The following is a 27,393-nucleotide window of genomic DNA, read 5'->3' as shown; positions in this document are numbered from 1 at the left end:
CAAAATAAATATGTTCAGACAAATTAATCTAGAATTGTACAGGGCAGCCAAAACAAAATATGAAAGAGAACTGAAACGATTTAAAACAGAACAATGGACAAATTATATAACACAAAAATTGGGAAAAGAACAATTGGGGACTCCCTTATGAAATTGCAGCAGATAAAATTAAAATTGGGAAAAGTTTTTCAACAATGCAAAAAAAAAGGAAGGCAGTTTCACCAAAAATTTACAAGAAACCGGTGAACTGTTAGATAAACTGCTTCCTGATGACAGGTCAGATAACGATACTGACTTTCATAAAAACATAAGAACAGATAACCTGGACGATTATAACAATGAACCAATACTACCATTCACTGAAGAGGAGGTGGCAATGGAGATTAGATTGTTAAAGAAGAAGAAATACCCTTGCCCGGATAACATCTTGGCGAAAATTATACACCTGGCGATGCCAAAAAACACTCCTGTTTTAACTTCCTTATTCAATCATTGTTTGGTTACAAAGGAATTTCCAAAACCCTGGAAGGAGGTGAAAGTCATAGTTATTCAGAAATAAGATCTTACCATCCAATTTGCCTTATAAACATTCTGGGTAAATTCATGGAAAATATGTTAAACAGAAGGTTACTGGATTTCCTAGCCCTAAAATATAACTCTGGTAACCAATTCGGATTCAGTAAGGGGAGATCTACAGAAGACGCTATGAACAGCTTACTAAATTTAACAAGAGAAAATAATAATAAATACATAGTTGCTACATATCTGGCACCTTCGATAATTTGTGGTGGTCTCATCTATTTCACGCTCTCAGAGAAACAGAATGTTTGGGCACCCTTTACAGGGTATTAAAAAGTTATCTCACTGACAGAAGGATGACCTTAAATTTACCAGAACAAGAACTTTCAAAAAATAATAACCAAGGGCTGCCTGCAGGGATCACATCTGGGCCTGCAGCTGTGGAACGTGAACTTTGAGCCTTGCCTAAAAACAATAATGGAAATGCGGGAGGTTCATAAATGCATTGCCTATGTGGATGACCTAATGATTATAACTGTGGGAAATTCCAGGAGAGAAATCGAAAACAACACAACCGCTGCTTTAAACACTTTGACAGAGTGGTGCAATAACACAAAATTACAACTTTCAGATATGAAGAATTTGAATTTGATTTTAAAATTTTGGGTGCGTCAGCACTTAAGGCTATTTTGCACCCGTCACATTATACGGGGGCCAGCCCCTTATCATTACAATTAACAACTCTAGCGTTGCATAACTAAAATCATAAAATCTTAAAATGTTCTGACTTCTGTTAAAAGCTGAGGCTGGAAATGGGCACTCAGCACACACAAGGACAAGAAACAGGACAACACACACAAAATTATACTGGCCATAGTGCCAGTCGCCAGAGCCTCGTTAGTCTTCAGTCCAGGGTGTACTAACGTGGAAGTGAGGTTGACATTTGGGTGTACTACGTGATAGGTCACCCCTTACACCCTTCAGATATGAAGACAAAATGCATAATCCTGAAAGGAAAGCTAAGCTTCAGTTGCAATCATCAGATCAAATTACAAAACAAAACTATGAAAAGGGTTAGGGAAGTTAAATACTTGGGGATAACCGTAGGAGAAGGGTTACTGTTCAAAGAACATAGAGAAGGAGAGGCGCTCATGAAGAAAATTGCTTCAATCGCCTCCAACAATTACAGATTACATCCTTCAATCATCGAAACTTATGGCGCATCGATATACGATTCAATAGTTACATATAGCGCATCTGCCTGGGCCTCATCTCTGCATAAAACAACATATGTTCAAAAATTGAGGTCATCACAAAGGAAGGTGATTCTTATGTTAACGGGAGCCTATAAGACTACCTCGACGGAAGCCCTGCTGTTTATTGTGAGCATTCTGCCAGTGGATCATGAGGTTCGACTCAGGGCAATGTCGTATTACTTCAACAAAGGCAACAAGAGGGAAATTACCAAGCAAATGGAGAACTTCTTTCCCACCTTCCAAGAGATCAAGTGGAGAATAAATGAAGATTGGCAAAAGGATGCTTTGGAAAAGGGCAGGAGATTACATTAATTGATTCCCTGTACAGAAGAGAGAGTATTACAAAATGAAATAACACCTTTGAAAGGACTGGTACATCTCTTAACCAGGCACGACCCCTATGGGACCTACCTCATGAAAATAGGAAAACGGGACAAGGACATTTGCAGGGCATGCAAGACTGAAAGGGACACCCCTGAACACAAAGTGTTTTTCTGCCCAGCTTCCGAAGAAAAAATTGTACTGGCCAGTTGAAAATTACCGAGCATAAACATCTTTAAATTAATACACAGTGACCAATTACAGAATATGAATGAATTACCAAATATAGTGTCTGATACCGAATTATGGATTTTCAAACAAGAGCAGAACATTTCACCGCCACCCCCACCCCTAACCTTCGAGACCCTAGAAGAAGTGCCAGACTGAGGGACCAAGCCCCCCACCGGAACCACCACCAGTTAACCAAGGATGCCAGCAAGAAGACGAGGATGAAGCACCAGAAAGGATATCCTGATGCCGGAACTTTATCGTCTTCAGGAAGGGCAGGAAGCAGTGGCGAGAAGAAGAATAAATAATTAGAAAATAATAATTAAAAACTAAATAACAAATGTAGAAGCAACAAGCACATTAAATTTTGAATCACTTGAGATATAACCATAACCATAAAAGACACTAAATAATAAAACATTATGCGACCCTCAACATAGATTTTTTTGTTTGTTTGTTTGCTTGAAAATGGGATTTTCTGTCCTATATGTATGTAACCTCATTTAATAACTTCTTTGTTGCCACTGGCATTTACGTTGATGGATTAGAAAAAAGGGATACAACAAACGAAAAAAAAACAGTATGGCCTAGTATGAATTGATGATGTATTCTAAGAAGGCTCTGCACACATCACTTTTATCAGGCTGCTGGACCAACTTGTTGATGTCTTTTTGGTAGAAATCATGTCCCTGCTCATTGAACTTTGTGGCAGTTGCCTGGACGTCATTGTCGCACGAGAACAGTGTTCCAGACAAGTGCACTTTCAGCTGGGGAAAAAGGCAAAAGTCACTGGGGGCCAAGTCTGTTAGGTATGGGGGTTATTTCCACACTTCCCACCTGAAACGTTGCAGCAACTTTTGAGTCTGGCTGGCCATGTGGTAATACTCTTATCATACACTTCCACGAGTAGACATGAATATCCGCTGCCGGAAAACATTCCTCACCCACAAGAAGCATATGGCACTTCACACTTCCACGGCATACCAATTCTGTGAACGTCTCGCCATTGCATCGGCTACTACGCCACCGACGGTAAAAATAAAGTTGTTGAAACTCGCCACATGTATATGACACCATCTGTTGCACCTCCGGGTAAACCAATTACTTACCTCCTATTTCGTGCATTCAAAGAATGCTTGTTGTTATCTTTTTTTCTGATCCATCCACTGTTGAATAAGATTCTAAAAGCGAAAATATGCCATGGGAACAAATATATTATATACAGGGTGTTAATTTTAACTTGACATATGAAAATAGCGGGAGTGATATGCATGTGAGGAAAATTTGGTCCAAACAAACCATGATCCTTGTCGGGGGGGAAAGTTAATGGCGTACAAATGAGCCCCCCTGGGGGGCAGGGGGGGCACGTTGTGTTTTTCAAATAGGAACCCCCGAATTTTGTTTCATTTTGGGATTCGCGGAGTCAAAATAAATAATAATTATGCTTGACATGGGTGCAACAACATGCGAAATAAAAAAGAAATGGCCAAGTGTATGTTTGGAAACATGTAAATGTCGTGCATGGAAAAACGGTAACAGGCCCCCACGAAAATACGAAGAATGGCGTGTGCAGAGGAAAATGTCATTGCTGTCGATGGTGTCATTGAAGAGTGGAAGAAGTACCAAAAGAAGAGTGCAGAGGGGATAGGGGGAGGGGGTAGCATGCAACGAACAAAGTGGAAATACATCTGCTGGATTAATGCAGATGCCAAGGATATGAGGGAAACAAAATAACGAATTGTGCCGGTGCCAGAAAAGTGAAGGGGTAGGGGATGTAAATCGTGTTTCCAGAACTCACGCGAAGAGTATGTTATCACCACCGACGTTGTCGGATCAGCTGTGTTATCAGACGCCAGCCACACGTAAGGTACAAACTAGGCCATTTGACCTTGCACTGAAGTCAGCTCTCTGTGCCCGTGTTTGCTTGGGGAAATAGGTGGTTATTGGGCGTGAGTGCTTCAGAAGGTTAGTTGACGTGCCCGTGTTCGAAGTGAGTGCAGGTATACCTAGGACGATGGAGCGTGTATCTGTGGAAGACAGAATTGAAATGATATTCATGTATGGTGAATGTCGACGGAATGTGGACAATGCTGTCACCGAATATGCCAGATGCTATCCGAACAGAGTTCGTTCGTGGTCGACTTTCGCCAGGGTTGTCAAGCAATTTGCAACAGTAGGAAGCGTGTGTCCACAACAAAGACGGCATCGAAGAACTGTCACTGGGGAAAATAATGAAATCGCTGTATTAGCTGCAGTGGCGTATGATCCCCATTCCTGCACGCGTAACATAACTCGCCAGAGTGGGATGTCCCATGTCAGTGTTTGGAACATACTCAAGAGGCACAAGTTTCACCCATACCATGTGTCCCTGCACCAGGAACTTCATGGTGATGATTTCCGTGCACGGATGGTGTTTTGTGAATGGGCACGTGGACAAATACATCGAAATCCGGCATTCTTTCGGGACGTTCTGTTCTCCGACGAAGCAACATTCACAAACCATGGCCAGGTTAACTGGCACAACATGCACTACTGGAGTGCCGACAACCCACACTGGTTGCGTGAAGTTGAACATCAACGCCCGTGGTCAGTGAACGTATGGTGTGGTATCATGGGTGATAAACTCATTGGTCCGTTTTTCATTGACGGTACATTGAATGGGCGAAAGTATCGCAATTTCTTGCAGGACGAACTACCGATATTGCTGGAGGATCTAAGCCTTGCACAGCGACAGGCCATGTGGTATCAGCATCATGGTTGTCCAGCGCATTATGCTGCCATAGCTCGGGAAGTATTAATGTGCAAGTTCCATCATCGCTGGATCGGACGACGTGGTCCTGTCGATTGGCCGGCTAGATCACCAGACCTTACTGCGGCAGATTTCTTTTTGTGGGGTTTTCTTAAAGGAATGGTGTATCAAACTGTACCCACAACGGCCAACAACATGATGCAACGAATACGAAATGCTTGCACACAAATTGATGCCGCCACACTTTTGCGTTGTGAACAGTCATTTCATGCAAGAATAAATAAATGCATCGACGTTCATGGTCACCATTTTGAACATTTGCTTGGGTAAGGCATGTATGCCCACACACCACCCCACCCCCACAGGTGAGAGGCAAGGGGACTCACGTGAAACAAGCACCCCACAGGTGAGAGGCAAGGGGACTCACGTGAAACAAGCACCCCACAGGTGAGAGGTAAGGGGACTCACGTGAAACAAGCACCCCACAGGTGAGAGGCAAGGGGACTCACTTGAAACAAGCACCCCACACGTGAGAGGCAAGGGGACTCACGTGAAACAAGCACCCCACAGGTGAGAGGCAAGGAAACTCCCTTGAAACAAGCACCCCACAGGTTCGAGGGTAATAGTATTTGCATTCCATCCTTCCCATCTCCTACACTTTTCTGGCATCCCTGAATACGTTTTTGTGTTTCCCTCATCTCCATGGCATCTGCATTAATCCAGCAGATGTATTTCCACTTTGTTCGTTGCATGCTGCCCCCTCCCCCTATCCCCTCTGCACTCTTCTTTTGGTACTTCTTCCACTCTTCAATGACACCATCGACAGCAATGACATTTTCCTCTGCACATGCCATTCTTCGTATTTTCGTGGGGGCCTGTTACCGTTTTTCCATGCACGACATTTACATGTTTCCAAACATACACATGGCCATATCTTTTTTATTTCGCATGTTGTTGCACCCATGTCAAGCATAATTATTATTTATTTTGACTCTGCGAATCCCAAAATGAAACATAATTCGGGGGTTCCTATTTGAAAAACACAACGTGCCCGCCCCCCAGGGGGGCCCTGTGCGGGGGCTCATTTGTACGCCATTAACTTTCCCCCCCGACAAGGATCATGGTTTGTTTGGACCAAATTTTCCTCACATGCATATCACTCCCGCTATTTTCATATGTCAAGTTAAAATTAACACCCTGTATATCTGTCACACACACACACACACACACAGAGAGAGAGAGAGAGAGAGAGAGAGAGAGAGAGAGAGAGAGTGAGAGAGAGAGTGTGTGTGTGTGTGTGTGTGTGTGTGTGTGTGTGTGTGTGTGTGTGTGTGTGTGTGTGTGTGTGTGTGTGTGTGTGTGTGTGTGTGTGTGTGTGTGTGTGTGTGTGTGTGTGTGTGTACACGTACGTACGTACGTATGTACGTACTGTACATGTTTACAGCATTGCAGCACATGCTGCGGTGTCTCCAGAGAAAATTTCTAGATATGCCTATGGATTTGGCCCCCTTCAAAAAAATCCTGGGTATGGGCCTGATTTAGATTATTTTTATCTTTACTTGTTTGGGTTTGACACAATGTCTGCAACACCTTTAGTCTACATAGAGAGCATAAAGCATACCAATGATAGCATTGAGTAGCTACATCATACCATGCTTGCAGTGGAAAATGTTAGGTGGATGAATATTTTGTCGAGTCTTGGGATTAACTGGGGGAGATGCTCCTATGGTGACAATGAGACAGTTGGGGTTACTAGGGGTATGCCATCCCCCTGTATCCCCATTACTTCGAGCACTTTTACCATAGACATGTAGTGGAAGAAGTAAAATTGATTGAAAGTCAGTAGTTGATAGAAAAATAGTGAAGCTAGCTGGATTTTTGGGAATAGACAAGAGCATGAAGGAGAAATTGGACTAAATGGACACCCGTTATCAAGAAGCATGTCATCATGTGTAATGAACTTCACCTTCCAAAACTCAGTGAGTGTACCAGAGGCTACAAGGAAGAGTTAACTGAAAACCTTAGTTTACTTTTACTTTACATATAAGATTGCACCTGTTTACCATTTTTCAGCATATTCTAATTGTAGATGTGATTAAGTACCTGATTACCTCAGGAAAAATAATCTTTGAGATGCTTGTGCAGTCACTTATGTGCCACTGTGAAAGTCTTTCCACCTATCTGCCAGTGATGTCACCATCAAACTTTGTTCTCCAATTGTAAATGTGCTAATGTGGTAAGCCTGTATAGGGGTGTTGGATTTTCATTTGTTGGGAAAAAATGCAGATCTTCACTGGTGCAAGTGTGTAGAGGACAAATATTCTGTTGTAAATATGTTGTAGATGAAGGGCCTGAGCACACTAACTTTATATAGTGAATGCAGACCCGTACCCAGGATTGTTTTGAGGGAGGGGCCAACCTTGTATGTATGTGTGTGTGTGTGTGTGTGTGTGTGTATGTATGTGTATATATATATATATATATATATATATATATATATATATATATATATATATATATATTCCTCACATATATATATATATATATGCTACGACGCCAGGGGTCCCGGGTTCGAATCCTGGCCTGGGCATGGATGTTTGTGAGTGTCCATTCATCAAAATCATCACATCATCACTCATCAAAAATGATGAAGGAGACAGTAAACACTACATAAAGAGAAATAGTTCTATATTTCGTGATATATATGTTGCATTTTCAACATAGAAGATTGATAGATATATATATGTCAATAATTATTAAATAATTAATTGATATAATTAAATTATTATTTATTTATATATATTTATAAACATATATAAACAAATTAATATGCTACATTTATAAACTAGCAAATTAATTTCTTTAACAACTGGTTCAAATATCAAGAAATTAGAACATGGTTGAAATGTTTTTAATAAGTGTTAGATATTATTTAATTATTGCTTTTTATTAAAAATGATAAATTACATTTTCATACTTTTATTGTGTTATGTTTTTATAATAGTGTAAATCTATTAATTGTCTCTCGAAAGGAAATATTTCCTTATCAGAGTTGTAGCTAGAGATTTCAATGCCCAGGACGAGAATGATTTTAGCACCACCCTACCAAACTAATTGCTTATCTTTGTTGTTATAACACAAACTATTAACTATTACCCTCGGAAAATTTTAATGGGAGAAAATGTGAAATGGTATCAAAACCCAGACATGCCATACAAAACTGACTATGTTCAATGCTGCACCCAGGAACTGTTCTTATCCACGACAACGCTAGAGCACACATGGTTGCCCTCTCTCTCTCCAGATGATTGAGAGGTTCGAATGGAAACTTTTGATCATTCCCCGTATAGTCTGGACCTTACACCTAGTGACTGTCAAATCTTCCTGCACCGCAAAAAGTGACGTGCATGTCAATGATTTGCAAAAACTGAGGCACTGAAAACAACAGTGTTGGATTGGTTGAACCCCCAGTCAGCAAACCTCTATGCAGAGGGTATAAGAAAGCTTATTCAACAGTACCAAAATTTCTCCGAAAATAATGGTGACTATGTTGAGAAATGAAGTAGATACATATGTGTTTGTAACCACTAATACAGTATTGCTACACTTCTTTTCTTCTCTGATATAATCAATCGGCCCTTATTTTTTAAATATGCCTCGTACAAATATTCTTCTAGAAAAACTCTGTGCAAGACGATCCCAAGGTCCTGTGGGAGCTTATCTCCTTTGCATAGACATGCACAGACCATCTGATTAAGGGGGGGAGAGGGGGGGGGACAAAAATCTTGATGGAAGTTCAATCGGGGAAAGAAAAAACCTCAATCCAATTCCCTGTTTCATGTGTGTCATATCATATCCCCAGTGGCAGCGATTAGGAGGGGCGAGGGGGATCAGTTGCAATCGCCACCACTGAATTTCCCCATACAGAAATGGAACTCATATTTACTTAGTAAAGGAAAGCAGAATCTAAACAAAATTTACTCTTTTCTTAAACTAAAACTTTCACTACATACTCATACACAATTGCATATGTATATGTATTGGATACCGTAAACTGTTTTACAAGATTTTAAACATCTTCATTATGTTACTGACACAAACTTGCATTGCAAGGGTATATGATGTTGATCGTAATTTGGTTTTTACGTGCGGCATCTTAGAGAACACTGTTTTGCACGAACAACTTGTCACAGGAAGAACATAAAGTATCTTCAGAGCTTTACAAAAATTATATATGTTGCAGTTGAGGTAGTTCCAGAATCACTCAACTATTTAAGCAATTTTCAATGGAATTCTATGTAGAGCTGTTTAGAAGTCAAGATTTTCAGATGTAGCTCAGTGTCGGACACAATTAACTGAGCAGAAATAAGCCTTATATCTTCTTCATTAGGTTAGCCTGCCCATTGCATTCATCACATTTACAGTTTTCTGAATGAAACTTAAATCGATGCTGCTGACAAGTGATTCAAGGAAGGGGCAAAGTGTACTATGAATTCTTCTCCCGTTGATTTGAACTGGACTTAATTTTGTTATTATCTAGTCTGTGAGATACTTGATTTCTTTTGATTGGAGCCATTTCTATATCCAGGTTATTACATCTTTCAACAGTGTTTGTGATTCTGGTTTCGTACTATGTGTCAGCTTCACGTAGGTTTTGTAGAGTGCATTAAATATATATCATGTTATTCATTGCCAAAAACAGGTCGATCTGTGATAACTATAAAGTCTTGCTAACTATAACAATGGACTTAAAATTAGCTAATATCTCTTAACATAAAGCAGTCCTTTGCTTTTGCCTTCAGATACTTTTGTTTGTGACAAGAACATCTTCAGATATATATTTTTTTTTTGGGGGGGGGGGCGGACGTGGAGTGATACTTTTCCTCAGTTCAGAGAATTTTTATAAAGCATCCCCAGCACTAGGATAATTTTCAGAGGGACATAATCTGCTGTCTTTCACAGCACCCCTCGTCAATGTTCTCGCACTACAATCTCAAAATTTGAATTGTATGAAGACTTTCTGAATATCACAGGAGGACAAGACCCACTAACCCCCCCTCCTATCAAATATTTACGGAATGATTTTGATGGTCACAGCATCAGCATAGCAAGACCATCTTGTTAATGATAGATAGGGGCCTTCCTGAAGAGGAGCAAGGGGGACACCTTTAAAATGAAAGTCAACCAAAAATTATATATTTCATACATATAATTTCATTTCAGTCATAGTAATATATTGCACTTATTGCAAGGATGTTGCAGGAACATAACTTCAAACTAAAGCAATGTGTTTTTAGGAGATAACACTATTAAGGGGAAAATGCACCTCGTTTGCCCCCACTCCGAAAAAAATAACTTCATTGTCCCTCCCTGAAAAAAAAATCCTTTCTAACATCGATGCTGATACGGACTTTAAAAAAGAAGTTTCTGCACTGTCCTTTTTTTAAAATTCTTTTGAATTTGAAGCTATTATGTATTGGATTATTCCGAAAAAGTGGAAAATTCCTAAGTTGAAGTATTAGGGGGGCAACTGCTCCCCCTTAACCCCCTTCTATGCTCATGTCTATGACCCTTTGGACTTTTCTTTTGTGGGTGGGACACAAAATATCATCCCATGACATGATTCAGTATTAAATTTCAGAAAATGATGCAAGAAAATTTGATTTTTGATTAGGTATGTGTTGTTCCTTTATGAACTTTCATTGTACTGAAAAGTGCATTTTGATGAGCCATAATAATCGAACAATTTGTCATTGAGATTGGCACGAGAGTGAGCTAAAACCTTTTTTATGCAAAGCTAGCGCCCACTGTCACCAACATGGTGGTGAATCTCCATAGTTCAGTCACTATGGTGTTGTATGGTTTAAAAGATGTACATTATTAGTCCCACACATTAAAGTCTACCGTTGGGAAGATAAAGCAATGTAATATAATTGAGGTAGGAAAAAAGGAAAAGCAAAGTAACTTAGTTACAGTTCCTTGAAAATCAAGTGTTACTTGTAACTCATTACTTCCAAAGGATGGTTATTTTAACCCTTTCTTCTTGTAAATCGGATGTGGCCCAACATTGATATTTTGCAGTTTTACTCATAAGTATGACATGGCATTGTGTTGGATAGTTTTCCAATGTTGCTTTGATCTAATTGTTGTGAAAAGTGAGGACTGTGCTGTTTGTAGTAATTGGAATGTGCCTGGTTGACAGAGAGATACACTATTTTTCTAAAACTCATTCAAAAAAATCCTACACCACATCGTTCAGAATGTTTTGAAAAATACCATATCATGTCAAAATACAAAATATGCTGAAGAAAAAATGTACATCTATTCATCCAAACACTGTAATAAAATACAAAATATATCAAAGCTAAATATGTATTTTTATTTATCCAAACTTGATACTCAGCAGTAATTTCAAGTTAGACCTGTAAACCATAAAAATGATTTCAACTAAAGCTTTAAAAATGCAGAACAAAAATTCAGAGATATTGGTACATGGTATTTTTCCCCCAAGTATATAGGGTTAAATATAGTTCAGTATTTGTAGTAGAAATAAAGTTTAAATATTTACTTCATGTCCATTTATAATTTAATATAATTTTCTTTTTTTACAGATTTCTTCTTGAGAAGACTGTGTAGTGAAATTTCGTGCGAAAAACGTTTTTTATCATAAAAAACAATGGGTGAATCGTGGTGACTATGGATCAGCGACTACCTCCTTTCGTAGTGGGAGTTATTTGCTTAATCTGTTTCTCGTTGTGTAAGTTAGTGTTTACCGTGTGGGCGGAAGTTAGCACTCGCGAAAAGACTGAAGCTGATCTCTGGTTGGAGGAGAACCAACTTCATGAGTACAAGGAGGCATTCAGAGAGAGAGGTAAGTGTCCTGCTTCTTGCAGTCTGTCAGGAAGTGGTTCTTCATGTCATATGTGATGTGTGAAGTGTGATCAGAAGAAAAGTTTGCAGATGTGTCATTCTGAAGGTAATATTCACTGTCTGGCATTTAGTGTCTTGAAAGAAGGTCCAAGGAACTACTGATCTGTGTAATTTATTTGGTGATTTGCCGTAAGCAATGCCCTGTTGGATATACAGGGATGTGAGCTAGGTATTTTCACCAATACCCTCTCTGGGATCCTGAAACTGATGTCTTAGCAGATTTTCAGATACATGAGTGTCAGTCTTCCTCAGAGATACTGACTCACTGCTGTCAAGTTTAATATTTTAGCCGGATGGAATAGATCTAGTGTGGTTTATTATGTCCTTCCCACAACTGCCGCAGTACTGGACGATAGTCAAATTGCCTCATGCCGAATTTACATTTTGTTCTTTCACGACTTGCAGGTTCTGTTTTTCTTCTGCTGCTTCTTCCTTTTTGTCTTATATAGGCGAGGAAGCTTGTAGATGCATTTTCTTGTGTCAAGCTGTCCTATTTCACTTTTTTTTCACAGTTGGATTTGTGTGATGGGGTTGTGCTGCCCAGAATTTCAGCCTGCTCTTAAGCATGAACTCATTCAGAGTTTCTTGGTCCTGTGCATTGTGGATCTCAGCATTTGGAGTAAACTGATCAGTTGCCATTACGATGCCTAGCATCTTGTTTTCACTGAGTGAAATAATTTTAAAGGTGACTTTTGGAACATACTGTGGCTCAAATAATGTTCAGGAGTAGGAATTTTATCTTTCTGGCATCGTGATTCCAATAAGTGTTCTCTGGTTACCAGCCAAGTTAAATCAGCGTTAATGTCCAATGTTTCAAGTGCATACATTACTCTCATCTTCAGGGAATGTCGATTAGATACCAAGTGTGAGGTTAAAAATGTGTGTTACGAGGCAGAGCTTACATTCTGTCTTGTGGTTGGATTGCTATGGATTCCATGTTCTATTTACGGATGCTGTGCTTTTGATTATGAAGAAATGGATTTCAGTGTCTCGTAAGGCCCTTAGAAGGGTAGATTTTTCTCAACCTATGCCAGCTGAACACAGGAAGCTGAACATGGGAATGCACTCACTACAAGTACAGATGCTTCAGTGCACAGCCCTTGTTGCTTGTAGCAAAACAGGAGAGGAACGCCTCATTACAGCTGTTTCACCATTCATTAGATGCCCTTCAAGCAAATCAAGCAGAATTCTCGCCATGTCTGGGGTAACTATACATAGATCACCACCAAAGACTAAGACACTACTTTGCCTAGTGAAAGATGACTTGGAACTCTGTATTCCAGGAGTAAACAGCATATCCAGTGAATGTGGGACACCATATATGAACATCAATACTACATCAGACAGTTCCAACCAGAAAAGTGAGGTCTAGCAGAACACAGCATCACTGAGCGTCACAGAATTTTATTTTCAGACACCAAAATCATTAGACATCAACCAATCACAAGACAGAGTTCAAGCTCTGCCTCTTAATACACATTTTTTTAACCTCACACTGGTATTGGTATCTAATGAGTAATCAACATTCCTTGAAGATGAGAGCAATGCATGCACTCAAAGCAATGAGCACTAACGCTGAGATTACCTGGCTGGTAACCTGAGTATTCTTGTTTCAATGTTGAGGTGATTTCATGTTTGTATTAATACATAAGGTTTAAAGTGTGTCATGAGTAATTTGATTATTGTCATGGTTAGCAATAGGTGATAGTGGAAGTTGTTGCTGTTAGTTTTGTATTAGCAACTAGTACAAATATATTATTTGTTTTAAGAAAGAAAATACAGAAATCTACTTACGAATTGGTATATTACACTATATCCCATAATTAGAGGCACATATTTTTGGTAAATAAAAAAGCAAAATTTCGGTACAAAAACAGAGTCGATTTCGGGTTCAAAAGCGGTAAATAAAATAAAATTTTGGTCTTATAGCGGTGAATAATCACATCAAAAGTGCTATATAAAATGACATTTTGGTTTTAAAATTGTGAATATAATCCTAAATTTGATTTAAAAACTGCACTTATTACACAAAATAAACTTATCCCTTCTAATAGCACATTTATGTAGTTACCAGAGTATTAAGTTTATTCCTATGTAAAGGGGTCCATTTTTGCTTCTGAAATATTTACAGCAGAATTAATAAATTTTCCGTGAATTGCATAACTCACAGGATACTTCACACTTCAGAAAGTGTCGCGTCGGTATATAAATGGTAAATTTCGTGTTTAAGAGTCAATTTCACATTTTGCAGTTCATTTCGCATTATTTCGTGACAAAACAGGGTAGAAAAATGCACCTCAGACCTTTCAGAAACATGAAAAATGAACATTACAGCATATTATTTCATATTTCGTGTTTTCGTCAAAAATGAAATTTGCATGCCTCTACCCATAATACATAATTAGAACAGTAACAGTGATAATGAAATGTCTTTCTTCTTATCAAAGATTTTTATCATTAATACAACTTAATTGTGAATGTTATCAAAAGATGACAGTAACAATAACCTCCCCTCCTGGGGTGAAGAAAATATAGACACCATACTTTGGTGGCTTAAAAAGCAGGGACAGCGGCAGAAATTTTCGACCGGGTGGGCAGAAGCTCCTTATTGATAGATTAGGGTGGGCAGTATATATGTAAGACCATATATAGTATATGTGTATGTAAGACGTATGTATCCCTTCTCTCTTACACTCCCGATTTTCCTCTTATTTATTTTCCCTTTCCTTTTCTTGTTTTTCTCTTTATCTTTTCTAATCTATTGTCGCATCTTATTCCATTTCCTTTTGCTTTGTCTCTTATGGACACAATTATTTCAAGGAAGTGTTTACCCATGCGCAGCCTGAAGCAAGTCTTTCACACACACTTCAACGAAACATCCTAGTATTTATCTTTATCCAAATCTACTTACAGTTTGTTAAATTCAAAGAAAACTCGGATGTCACTATATATAATTTCAATATATTTTTCACTTATTGATCTACTGTGTTTTGTTTCTTTATCGTTGCTATGGTCAAAAATGTATATAGAAATGTATACATCGTAATTTTACATTATCAATAATGTGATAATAATTAATTATACATCATATTAATGCAACAACGTTTTCTAAAATATAAGAAAATAGTAATTGATAACAACATAAATATCATAATGCATTTTAAACACAAAAATAAACAATAAATAATAAATGAAATAAATCAACATCTTTGGGTCAGTCACAATATGCACCCCTTTCGGGTGAAAATTTTCGACTTATTTAAGATCTGTAAATATCGAAAATTTTACATTTAGTTACAAACTTGTGAACATTGCATTTTTAAATTACAACATAAATTAGATTTTTTTCAAACAATATTAATTCAGTTCACTATGATCTCCGTGAATCAAACTTGACTGACATATTCTTCATTTTGTTTTAGTTGCATGCATTCAGTACATTAAACTAAAGACAATATTCTTGAATGGAAACAATCATTAACATAAATTATTACATCTCCAATTGTATTTATAGCTTCTCATTGTCCGATGTAATTCTCAAAATCTTCTAACCTTCTTACTTCGCTTCTTCACTAAATCTTGGATAATTTCTTCAGCAATCGCAATTTAAAGATGTAACTTAAACACGACAATCAAGAAATGCAAAACATACACTTAGTTCATTCCTTCTTCTATATCTTCCAAATTACTATCTTAGTTGGAAACTCCGTAATTATTTATATATAGCTACATGATTCCTTATTTCCTTGAAAAAATACATCAAATTGTCAATTGAGTAGCAAGTAATAATATAATGCTGCGACTGTTTCTTCAAATATTATACTTATTTGCGCGCACATAAACTTGTTAGACGAAGATAATCATCACATCGTCAGGGCATCCATGGCCTTTCATAAAAGTATTGTCTACATTTATTCATGTACTTTGTAGACACATCAATTCTCAAATAAAATAATAACCATATGTAATCTAGTGGATAATTACATTTCTCATTCCTACTAGATACAATACATTGGCATAAATCAATTATTTATATGCAGAGTATATTATTCTCTGAACAAATTCTTAAACAATATCGCGCAGAAACAGAATGTACATACACATTCGTACTTGCATGCAGCAACAATTCTCGTATTTTAACGCATCAGTAGCAATAGGAAGAAGTTCCAACATCATCAGTTATATTGAATATGCATAGATTAAAATATTCCACCTTTCTTTGAATTAAAGTGCAAATAATTAATAAATACATTTCTTGATGTCGTTTTAAACAAACTTTGCCCTTGTACAAAAAAAACTTGCTTGAAGTAAATCATCCCAACCTTTTAATTTAACATCTCACGGGAACTTGTGTTAAAGGTAAAGAACCTTGTACTTGATTTATTTGCGAAGTATTTTGTTCACGATTTGCCATTCTTGTAGAATCAGAATTAATTTGTGATACCAAACCTTCTGCTTCAGGTTGAGAATTTAATGAATTTGAATTTGCAGGAAAACGCTGATATGGCATTGTATTATTGTTATTAGCACTGCGATTTTCATTCCTGTAATAGAATTGCGATTGATTGAGCAAATTTTCATCATTAAATTGTCCTATAGATGAACGAGAATTATTTTGCCTGTAATTATTTCGGAATTGTCCTCCATTTCTAGATCTGAAGCTATTATTATTGTTTCGAGCAATAAAATTTCCATGATGTCCATAATTATTAGAGGTTCGCCTAAAACTGTTGAAATATCTGCCTCGAAGATTGTTTCCCTGCCGATTTTCGTAACCTTGATTGATAACAGCATTGGCATCTACCTCACTACTAGTTGGAGTCTGAGTACAAACACTAGTGGTCTTCGAACGTCGAACATTAACTTGCCGCACATTTAACTTGCCTCTATTTTGTTCCGAATTCTTAAAAACCTTTGGAATATTTTCACGTTCGTTGTCTTCATTAGGAAGAACAACAAGCCCCTTTCTACTAAATTTTATTACATCTAATCTTCTTAACATGCTAGTCAGTTGATCTACTGAACGAATTTCGTGACAAGTAATGTGATTGGCAATATTATCAGGTAATTGGCTAAGTATTAACTGCACAACATCTATATCTTGAGGATTTTCAACCAAATTACAATAACTAGAGTGAGTTTTTAAAGCAAAAGTCTCTAAACTGCCATGTACACTGGGATCGTATTTGCGATTCCTCAATACGGAGAGTTGTGATTGGATAACTTCCGAAGAAGCAAACTGATTAATGAATTCTTGTACAAACTGATCAAAAGAATTAAAATAATATTTATGAGTCCGAAACCAATAACCAGCTCTTCCAATGAAGCATTGTTGAATACTTTGCAGTTTCATTTCTGTTGGCACTCCTACAACATTTAATATGTTATCCAGCTGTTCAATATATTCTCTCGCTGATTGTTGCTCTATCTTTCCCGAGAACTTAGGCAATTGAGATAATTCACTTAATTTTAAACGTCCACTTCTTGCATTTCCTTCTCCATTGCATGTATTTCTAGTTATAGGATGATCACTTCTTCCTCTCAAACTATACGGTCGATTATAGCAAATATGATTTGCTCCGTTTAACCCTGTGTTACTACAGTTATGCAATCTCGAACCATTTACAGAAGAATGAAGATCATCGTGATGGTTCGAAACTGAACATGGTACACTTACATCACGATAGATATTACTAACACAATCATTTTGTGGGTTAGGTTTTGATATTTGTGGGTTAAAATCACACCACATACAAGGAGAATTAACGCTTTGATCCAGATGACAATGTGGATTATTATGTACATTACTACCATTGTCATTATTCTTAGTAAGCACAAAACTAGAAGTAGGATGTGAATTTGTATCAAACAGTTGATAGCAAGCGTTAGTGTAGTTATATTTCTCAGCACCTAACTCTCGTTTTTGGAATGGACCTTCTGAGTCGTCACTTCGGAATTTCTTTACGGAAGTTTCTTCAGAGCTAGATCTTACAGATTTATTATACTTGTGCTTCCAACGGACATGTTTACGAGCACGAGTGTTAGTAACATTCTTCTTACCAGAAACTTTCTTAGAAGAATCATCTGATACTTCACTAGATGAAGTACTGAGTCCAATATCACACTGGGTTCTTCCATTCCGACATGTATTAGATTCTGTATTATCCACAACAATTGATTTTGTTCTACTATTACTATTTGTAACAACAGAATTACGATCAGAGGAATTATGTGCAAGGGCTACGCTACCTTCATCATTATCGTTATAATTATCTTTGACTGTTAAATCCTTGCCATCAGTTTGAAGCTTTTTGATATTTTGTTCTATACCTTCAATATGGGAATTAAACTGTTGGAACCTTTCTGTACAATGAGAAATATGCTTATGTACATCAGCATTAACATCGCTTTTACTTTCTAAAATAGTGACTCTAGATATAAGATCAACTATATTAGCAGAGCATTCATTACAATTTGAATTGAGATTATCTAAACGTTGGTCATAATCAAGAACGTGTTCTTTCAATGATAATTGTACATTTTCAAATTCAGCTAGTTTGACATCAACATTACGACATTTATTATCAAACACAGATTCAAGACTTGTAGTTGATTGTAAACACGCTGTACTAACCGCATCTATTTTGTCCTTAAATTCAGACATTAAAATATTGAGCCGATTGTTAACATGACTAATATCATGATTAACAGCTTCAAATTTGACATCAAGCTGTGAAGATAACTGTGTATGTGCACTAGATAATTCAGCTTGTTTTAAAGATATAACGTCAAGTTTAACCTGAATATTTTCATTAGACAGATTTAATTCTGATCTAAGTTCCTGATTAGACTGCTTAAGTTCTTGGTTAGACTGTTCAAACTGAGTCCTAAGTTCTTGATTAGACTGCTCAAACTGAGTCCTAAGTTCTTGGTTAGAACTTACAACAGCTAATTGTATGCTTCTAATGCTGTTTAGTATGTCATTTAAATTAGGATTTATGCTTTCCAAATAAGCTGGTAATTGATAAGGATCGTAACTGGGATCATATTTGTTGCAACAGTATCTTTCCTTCGTGGTAGAATAAATTGTCCAATGTGTAACGGAAAGCTTCAAACAAGATACATGATACCACGAATGACAATCAAAACATTGCACATGCCTCAGGTCATTATCAAGTTTATCACAACACGCCACTCCTTCAATCTTACCTGACTGTACATCACAAATGTCACCATCGTGAGAATTACTACTATTTAAGTAGGTTCCTTCATATGCAACATTAGACTTTAGCCTACGTGAATGTCTAGGCTTCGTTTCCTTAGATTTATCTGCCATGATTGCACAGAATAATAATAAACATAAATAAAATATTTAGGGTCGCCAATTTTGCCTTCGCAACATGTTCAACAAATTGCAACTCGAAGACAAAATAAAATTTTAAAAGTCTGTAACAACCATTGCGCAAACCTCAAACCACGCATCAGAAGATTGTCCTTTTCTTCTTGAATCCTGGCTGTAGGCGCCAAATTATTGAAGCAAGTCTTTCACACACACTTCAACGAAACATCCTAGTATTTATCTTTATCCAAATCTACTTACAGTTTGTTAAATTCAAAGAAAACTCGGACGTCACTATATATAATTTCAATATATTTTTCACTTATTGATCTACTGTGTTTTGTTTCTTTATCGTTGCTATGGTCAAAAATGTATATAGAAATGTATACATCGTAATTTTACATTATCAATAATGTGATAATAATTAATTATACATCATATTAATGCAACAATGTTTTCTAAAATATAAGAAAATAGTAATTGATAACAACATAAATATCATAATGCATTTTAAACACAAAAATAAACAATAAATAATAAATGAAATAAATCAACATCTTTGGGTCAGTCACAAGCCATACATTCTAATCAGTCACATTCTTTCATGCATGTTAATACAGTGAAATAAATGTGAATTAGGATTAAGCTTGTGTTGCAAATACAAGGCACATTCTTGATTTTATGTATTCGGCGACAATGACAGAAAGTGCAATGGTAGACAATCGTGAAGTTCCTCGTAATGTAAATGCATGTTCCTAAGCATAGTATTTTCATCGTATGAGTTTTTGACTGAAAGAGTTTTCTTACTCCTTTGGGGATCACTTTTCTTAGCTTACAAGGTTTGTACAACTGACAAATCTATCTGAATGTTTGTAGTAGCGGCGATTGGGTGCCAACATTTGAGGGGCAAGGACAATATACTTTTTCTTGGTAGAAAAGGTTTAGCATAAAGAGGCCATAGTGGGGGGGGGCAAAAAGTGGTAAAACGTGGCGGGGGAACTGCATCCCCCACTGCCCGCTCGTCCTAATCGCCGCCACTCCCGCTCCTCCTTTGTTCATTGTCCGTGAAGTATTCCTAGGCTAATGAAAGGCTATTTTGACAAAATATCACTCATAAACAAGTAAGATTGAAAAATTTGTTCAGAATTGAAGAGATTATTAGCTAAGTTGCTATTCGTTTTCTCAACTGTCATGTTACTAATGCAGGAGAAGCAATACACGTATGGTTACATGAACATATTTTTTGAGGTGACAAAATTATTTAGGACACAAGGAATTCATCGAAGTTGATCACCGTGCCAGTAATAATTCATCTATTTTTCATAGATGACTTGGGTTGTATGCTGTGACCATTTCGAACACACTAGAATGTCAACCTCTATCTACCCTGTGCAGCATACCCTGGAAACTTTGTTCTTTCAGGGCAACGAGTCCCTAGCACTTGGAACCACTGTCAAAGTAATAATTTATGTGGGTTTGTATTTTGAGTGTCAGCATGTGTTTGTTTTCGCCCCTTCGTTACTTTCATCTAATCACCATTGAACCTTATCGTCCTCATTATCAAAATTAGCAGAAAAATGACTTTAAATAAAACAAATCAACCACAGCTTACTGTTCCAAAAATGGAGTTTCATTAGTCCATAGCTCTTAGAAAGTTGAGGTGGTAGTTTCAATTGCACAGCGTTTCATTAGTGGATCAAGGCAGCTAATTCCGTGAACAATGACTTTGTTTTCCGAAAGTCTCAAATATTTGTCTCAGGCAATCACCCTCTTAAAATAGACGCATCTTCTGTGGTGATAAAATGCCACGTTTGCTGCAAGTTCTTTCTGTATATTTTCCCCCAATGGCATAACGCTGTCGCATTATAATGAAAAAGTCCTGTGTTCGACTCCCCCCCTCCTCTGGTAGAAGCACAATGCACACTGGTTCGGACTACACGGTAAACTGTAGGTTTAGTCCCGATTAGCCTATCTGAGCATAAAAGTGGGCTTAAAAACAAACAAACAAAATCGTCTTCTGGATACTTCGTGACACAACTTTTTTTCTTTACTTCAGCTGCGTGTACAGATTCTGTTGATATTTTCGGTTGATTAATGTGGCCAAATTTATGTGTGGGGCGAGCATTTCTAAATAGGATAAGCCACTCATTAGTAGATAATTGAATAATTCTGTATAATAATTTTTCCATACATAACTGGTTTATTAAAATTTATTCACTTCAGTATTGTAGTGATTATTGTGATTCCTTCTTATTAGAAGAATGAATATAAAGTTGATATTTCCCATAGCATATTGATATTTGAAGATAACAGGTATATAAAAATTGTAATGCAATAAGAAAAGGGACACTTCTGGAATTTCAATGCAGAGCTAATTAAAACTATATTATACTCTGTAGCATACTTAAACCCAAAGGTTTATGGCTGCAGCAACACAAGCCTTCGATCTGTCCCTATTCGGGGCAAGATCAATCCAATCTTTCCCATCCTTGCCGATTTCTTTTAGGTCCATCTCAACGTTATCCCTCCATCCTTGTCTTGGCCTTCCCACTGATCCCATACCATCAGGTTTCCCAACAAGAATCCTGTAAACTATTCTTTCCTCTGCCATTCGTGTCACATGGCCTGCCAATCTAAGTCAACGTGATTAAATTATTCTAATAATAATTTAAAAAGTCGAAATAAACAATAGTGTTGCCGGAGGAAGTAAAGCTAAGATGATGTTTTTATTTGTTTACTTGGAGATTATTTTAACCATACCCAGGCTGGGATTTATATACGTATGTGGAGGCCTGGAGCTGCAGTCCTCAAGTTCAACCTAAATTCTGATCTAATCTTGATCTTACCCTGCATATTCATTTGATCACAGTTTTTGTTTCAATAGCTCTAGTAGTTGCTTTCACTTTCTAATGACAAAATTGGCTTTTTATGGGTTGATAATATGTGAACTTTTCTAGCATAGATAATATTCACAAATAAAATATCGAAACATTCATATAGCTATCTCCAAGTATATGTACTTATTGAATTTGATTGGGTGGGCAATCAGGTGGGCACAGGAATTTTTGGGTGGGCGCTTGCCCACCCGTGCCCACCCCTGTCGCCGTCCCTGTTAAAAAGATACATGATCTTAAATATACACATCGAACAATTACATAACTAAAATATTCAACATTCAAAACAACATTTAATACTATAACAAATCTTTCAAAGAATGACAATCAATTCGAAACTACGTTGTTACCCTTGCACACCTATTTGTTAACATTCAACAACAGCTCATGTTTCTTCTCCAATGAACAGTGGAAGGGTTTGATATTTTGTAAATTGTGTCTACACTTTATCTGTTGTCCATCTAAAGACACCAAGTTCACGAAATTGTTCTTCACTTCCTCCACCAAAAATGGCCCCACATATAAGTCATAAAATTTATGGATAGTTTTGTTCAAGGCAGAACTTCTTGCATGATTCCTAACCATAACCAAATCACCTTGAACAATTGTAGGGGTTTCTGCGTTTGAATGAGTCTTCTTTCTAGATTTTGAACGTTTAGTTGTTTCAATTAACTGAATATATTTAGCTGTCCAAGACAATTCGTTCATCTCTTCTGGCCAGTCAATAACAGAAGTTATTTTATCCCGAACTTCCTCGTGTAGAAAAATTTCAGCTGGAGTGAAACCAACAACCTCGTTATATGAGTAATTTAGTAATTTTATAACATTTGTTAAAACATTGGACCAAGATCTGTGGTTGGTTTTACAAAAGAGTGTAAGCAAACGAATGATCTCTTTATTATATCTCTCAATTGGATTCGCATGAGGCAAATATGGTGAAGTGAGAATATGCTTTACACCAATTGACTTCAAAATTTTTTTCCCATTTATTGGATTTAAATTGTGATCCATTATCCGTTAACATAACTGTACACATAGGATAATGATGGAAATAACCTAAGTTAATTCTGTTGATAATTTCTCGAGTTGTTGCCTTCCTGAGAGGATAAGCCATAACATATTTGCTGGTCAATTCTACAATAGTCAGAATATGTTGATATCCTTGAGATAATGGCAATGGACCAATCAAGTCTAATGATAAGAACTGATGTAATTTGAAAGAAATCACGTGAAGCTCCTCTTGTGTTTTTTGTTTCGTCCTTGCACATTCTACACAATCACTTAAATATGACTTGACACTTCCTCTCATCTTAGGCCAGAAATAGAATTTAGAACACTTCTTATAAAGCTTAGAAAACCCAAAATGGCCAGCCAAATCATGTTGTTCATACAAAACTTTCTTGACAGCTGCTTCAGGTACAAACACTCTCCAATGAATCGAGTTTGTAGATCTATAAAACAATATATTTTTATGTAGTTTAAATATTCCCTTAATTTCGAAATGGTGATCACCCTTGCCTAACATAGAAATTATACGTTGACATAATTCATCGTTTTGTTGTACTTTCATCCAATACAAAAAGTATTCTTCTTCAAGTAAATCAATACCTGCACTTTACATGTAAAGTGGAAGCAAACAAATTGTTTTGTGACTTAATTGGATATCTACTTAACGCGTCAGCAGCCGTATTTGCAGAACCACTAACATGCTGAATTGTATAATCATAATTTTGCAATTTCAAAGCCCATCTATTAAGCCTTGGATGTAACGATCTTGCTGAATTTAACCAAGAAAGTGATTGATGGTCACAGTGTATTACAAATGGTCTGCCCAATAAATATATTGAAAATTTTTCCACGGAAGAAAGGATGGCAAGACATTCTATTTCATGCACAGAATATGTTAATTCTGAACCTCGCAAAACTCTGCTCGCATACTGGATAATCAAAGTTTCACCATCGTCAGAATATTGCCATAAGACTCCACCGATTCCTATTTTACTGCCATCAGTATTTACATGGAAAGGTTGTTCAAGTTAGGTTGAGCTTAACATCTCCGGAGACTAAGCCAATTCCTTCAGACGTTTAAATGCCTGGAGATGTGCTTCATTCCATTCCCATTTCTTATTCGTTCTAAGTAAATCATGTAAAGGAGCAGCAATCATTGCAAACTTATCCACAAATTTTCTCCTCCAATTTACCATTCCTAAAAATTTTCTTAACGCTTTTCTATTTGTTGGAGTAGGATATTCAGTTATTGCTAGATTTCTTTCTGGATCTACAGCGATGGTTTCACCTGATACTATGTGAACAAGAAACTTCACTTCAGTTTTACAAAATGTGCACTTTGATAATTTGATGGACATATTTACTTCTTTCAAAGTTTTCAACACGTAGTCCAAATATTTTAAATGACTTTGCAGTGATGATGAAAATATAAAAATATCATCCACATACACTATAAGAAATGAACTAGTATCATTGCCAAACACTTTATGCATTCTGTCGACAAGAACCCTAACAGCACTCTTAATACCAAAAGGCAAAAAATGTAATTCGATTAAAATACCACGATATGAGAAAGATGTGAACTTATAAGATCTAGGTGTCAGTGGTATTTGAAAATATCCACAAGTTAGGTCAATCGTCGAAAAGAATTTTGCACCTCTCAACCTAGGCAAAAGTTCAGATATAGGTTCAACGTGTGTCATGGGCAGTGATCAGAACGCTACATTTTAAAAGTAGCTTCGCTACAGCTACAGCTACTCTTCCAAAATGTAGCTTCGCTACAGCTACAGCTACATTTACCAAAAAGTAGCTCGCTACGCTACTCCTGTTCGCTACTCGCTACTTCGCTACTTTTTGCGCTACTTCTGCATAAAAAAATAAAAACAACCATATGGGTATTAACAAATCTCCTACTACTGGTAAATAAATTCTGTTATCTATTATCATGATTCCAGTCATTCAATAATTTTGATAGCAGTGTTACTTCAGTTACTTATTTTTACTATAGTTTTTGAGAATACCATACCTATGCAAGTGGCATATCAATTCAAATTTGATATATCAATATTGCAAGTAGGGTGTTACCCAAATTAATGATTACAACTATACACAAATCAAATTTGGTAGGATTACGTATTTATGTACGTATGTTCACATCAACATATTTTTCTTGAGAATAAATATTTCATTTTTTATAGACTGATATGAAGACAGCATTTTGAATGAAAAGTACCTGAAGCCCTTTGACTACAAAAGGGCCCCAGGTTCGATTCCCAGCGGAGGCACATAGTGGTTCGGATCCAGTCTCGATCAGCTTATCTATGCATAAAATTGACTCAAAACAAAAACTAGGAAAGACGCCAACTTGGGAGGATGGGATCCTCCTGCTCCTTCATTCCCCGTACTGCTCATCATTCATCATTCTTACTCGTTCTCACAATTAGCCGAAAGTGGCAGAAAGCGACTATAGATAAGAGAATAATTAAATAAACCATTCATCCTCGTTGTCATGATTGAGAGAAGTGGAAGAATAGATGAGGAGGTAAACAGAAGAAGACAAATGGGTGGTGGACTATATCAAAGTGTTCGAAGATTAATATGGAACAGGGATGTACCTATGAAATGCAATAATTGCGTATGGAGCAGAGACTTGGACAATGACAGAGAGAGACAAAAGAAAGATGCAGGCAGTGGAGATGAAATTGTTAAGGAGTATATTAGGGAAGACAACAAGGGATAGAACAAGGAATGAGGAGATCCGACAGACAGTAGGGGTGGTGAGGCTTCACGACAGAATAGATCAGGCACAGATGAGATGGTTCGGACACATGAAGATAATGGATGCAGAAAGACTGCCAGTAAGAGCTTAGAATGCACAAAGAGTGGGAATAAGGCCAAAGGGGAGACCAAGATGTCAGTGAAAAGAGCAGATAGTGGAGAGTGTTAGGAGAAGAGGACAAGATTGGAACACCGTGGAAAGAGAGGACTGGTGGAAGACCAGGAAAAAATGGAGAGGCTTGACTTGCATGCCGACCCAGCCAGAGGCAGGAAACAGCGAAGGATGATGATGTCATGATTAGCAAAAGTTACAGAAAAGTGACGCAAAAGTAGGAGAAATACATACATTTGAAAACTATGTATACGTATTAACTAAAGAAAATTGTTGTTTCTGTAGGAAAGTCAATAACTCGTACATACTTTTTGCAATATGATAAAATTATTGAGGAAACTGTCGTGTAAACCTGACTGTTCTAAATGTATTGTAATTTTAAAATTTGTGAACAAATACTATCGCGAAAATAATTGTAATTCCAGAAACTCTATCATTCTTGTAACAATAATTTCCAGCTGGTGAGATCCTATATACTGACGATGATCAATGCTGTTACCGTACTGAGCAATTTATTGCTGGCACTATTCCCTTATCAGTGCAGTGGTAAATCCATCACTCGTTATTTCACTGCAAGTTGCATCTTACACAGCAATTAATGACATTTTGGTGTCTCTTACACCACGAATATCCACAGGATTTGTTCCGGGGGTGACACAAATGAGGCACTTTTTTCCAGTGGTGCAGCAAACGAGGCATGTTTCTCCTCAAAATAGCGATGCAGCTAAAAACACGTAGCTGTTAGCAGGAATATATTCATATATGTCAGTTAGTTATCTAGATATCTGAATTATTCAGCTACTAATTAAATAAAGTACTCAGATATCTATAATCTACAATCTAGATAATCTGTACCTCCATGTAATAGACTTTCTTTATGAACCTCTTGCAAAATTAAGGGTTATTGTTGATTTTTTCTGACGCTGTTGCCACATTCAAAATTCACCTCAAAATGCTGAGAAAAATGTAGCTGTAGCGAAATTTTCGCTACAACTACAGTAATTTTGTAGCTTCGCTACCGCTACAACTACAATTCTCAAAATGTAGCGTCGCTACAGCTACAGCTACAAATTTTGTAGCTAGCTACAGTAGCGACGCTACAAGTAGCTCGCTACTTCTGACCACTGGTCATGGGTGAAATTACATGTTCATTTAGCTTCCTAAAATCAACAACAGGACGCCACAATCCACCTGCCTTTGGAACTATGTGGAGAGGGTTCCGGTATGGAGAAGTACTTTCATGAATTACTCCCCATGTT

The 27,393-nt window shown here is 37.1% G+C and overlaps 1 protein-coding gene across 4 annotated transcripts in view; it reads left to right on the top strand.

The window, feature by feature from the left end:
• LOC145985122 (apoptosis-resistant E3 ubiquitin protein ligase 1) overlaps window positions 1-27,393 on the top strand; it is a 179,524-nt gene that overhangs the window by 6,427 nt on the left and 145,704 nt on the right. For all 4 annotated transcript variants that reach the window (XM_083118761.1, XM_083118759.1, XM_083118758.1 and 1 more), the window contains exon 2: window positions 11,685-11,944. In XM_083118761.1, the coding sequence (XP_082974887.1) occupies window positions 11,770-11,944 (175 nt within the window). In that variant the 5' untranslated portion in view covers window positions 11,685-11,769. The remainder of the gene's footprint in view (window positions 1-11,684; window positions 11,945-27,393) is intronic.

The sequence above is a fragment of the Lepisma saccharinum genome, chromosome 3, assembly GCF_977018435.1.
Source record: "Lepisma saccharinum chromosome 3, izLepSacc3.1, whole genome shotgun sequence".
In the NCBI taxonomy this organism is placed as follows: Eukaryota; Metazoa; Arthropoda; class Insecta; order Zygentoma; family Lepismatidae; genus Lepisma; species Lepisma saccharinum.
Note: the sequence above shows the minus strand (reverse complement) of the source record. Positions and strands in the feature narration are given on the sequence as shown.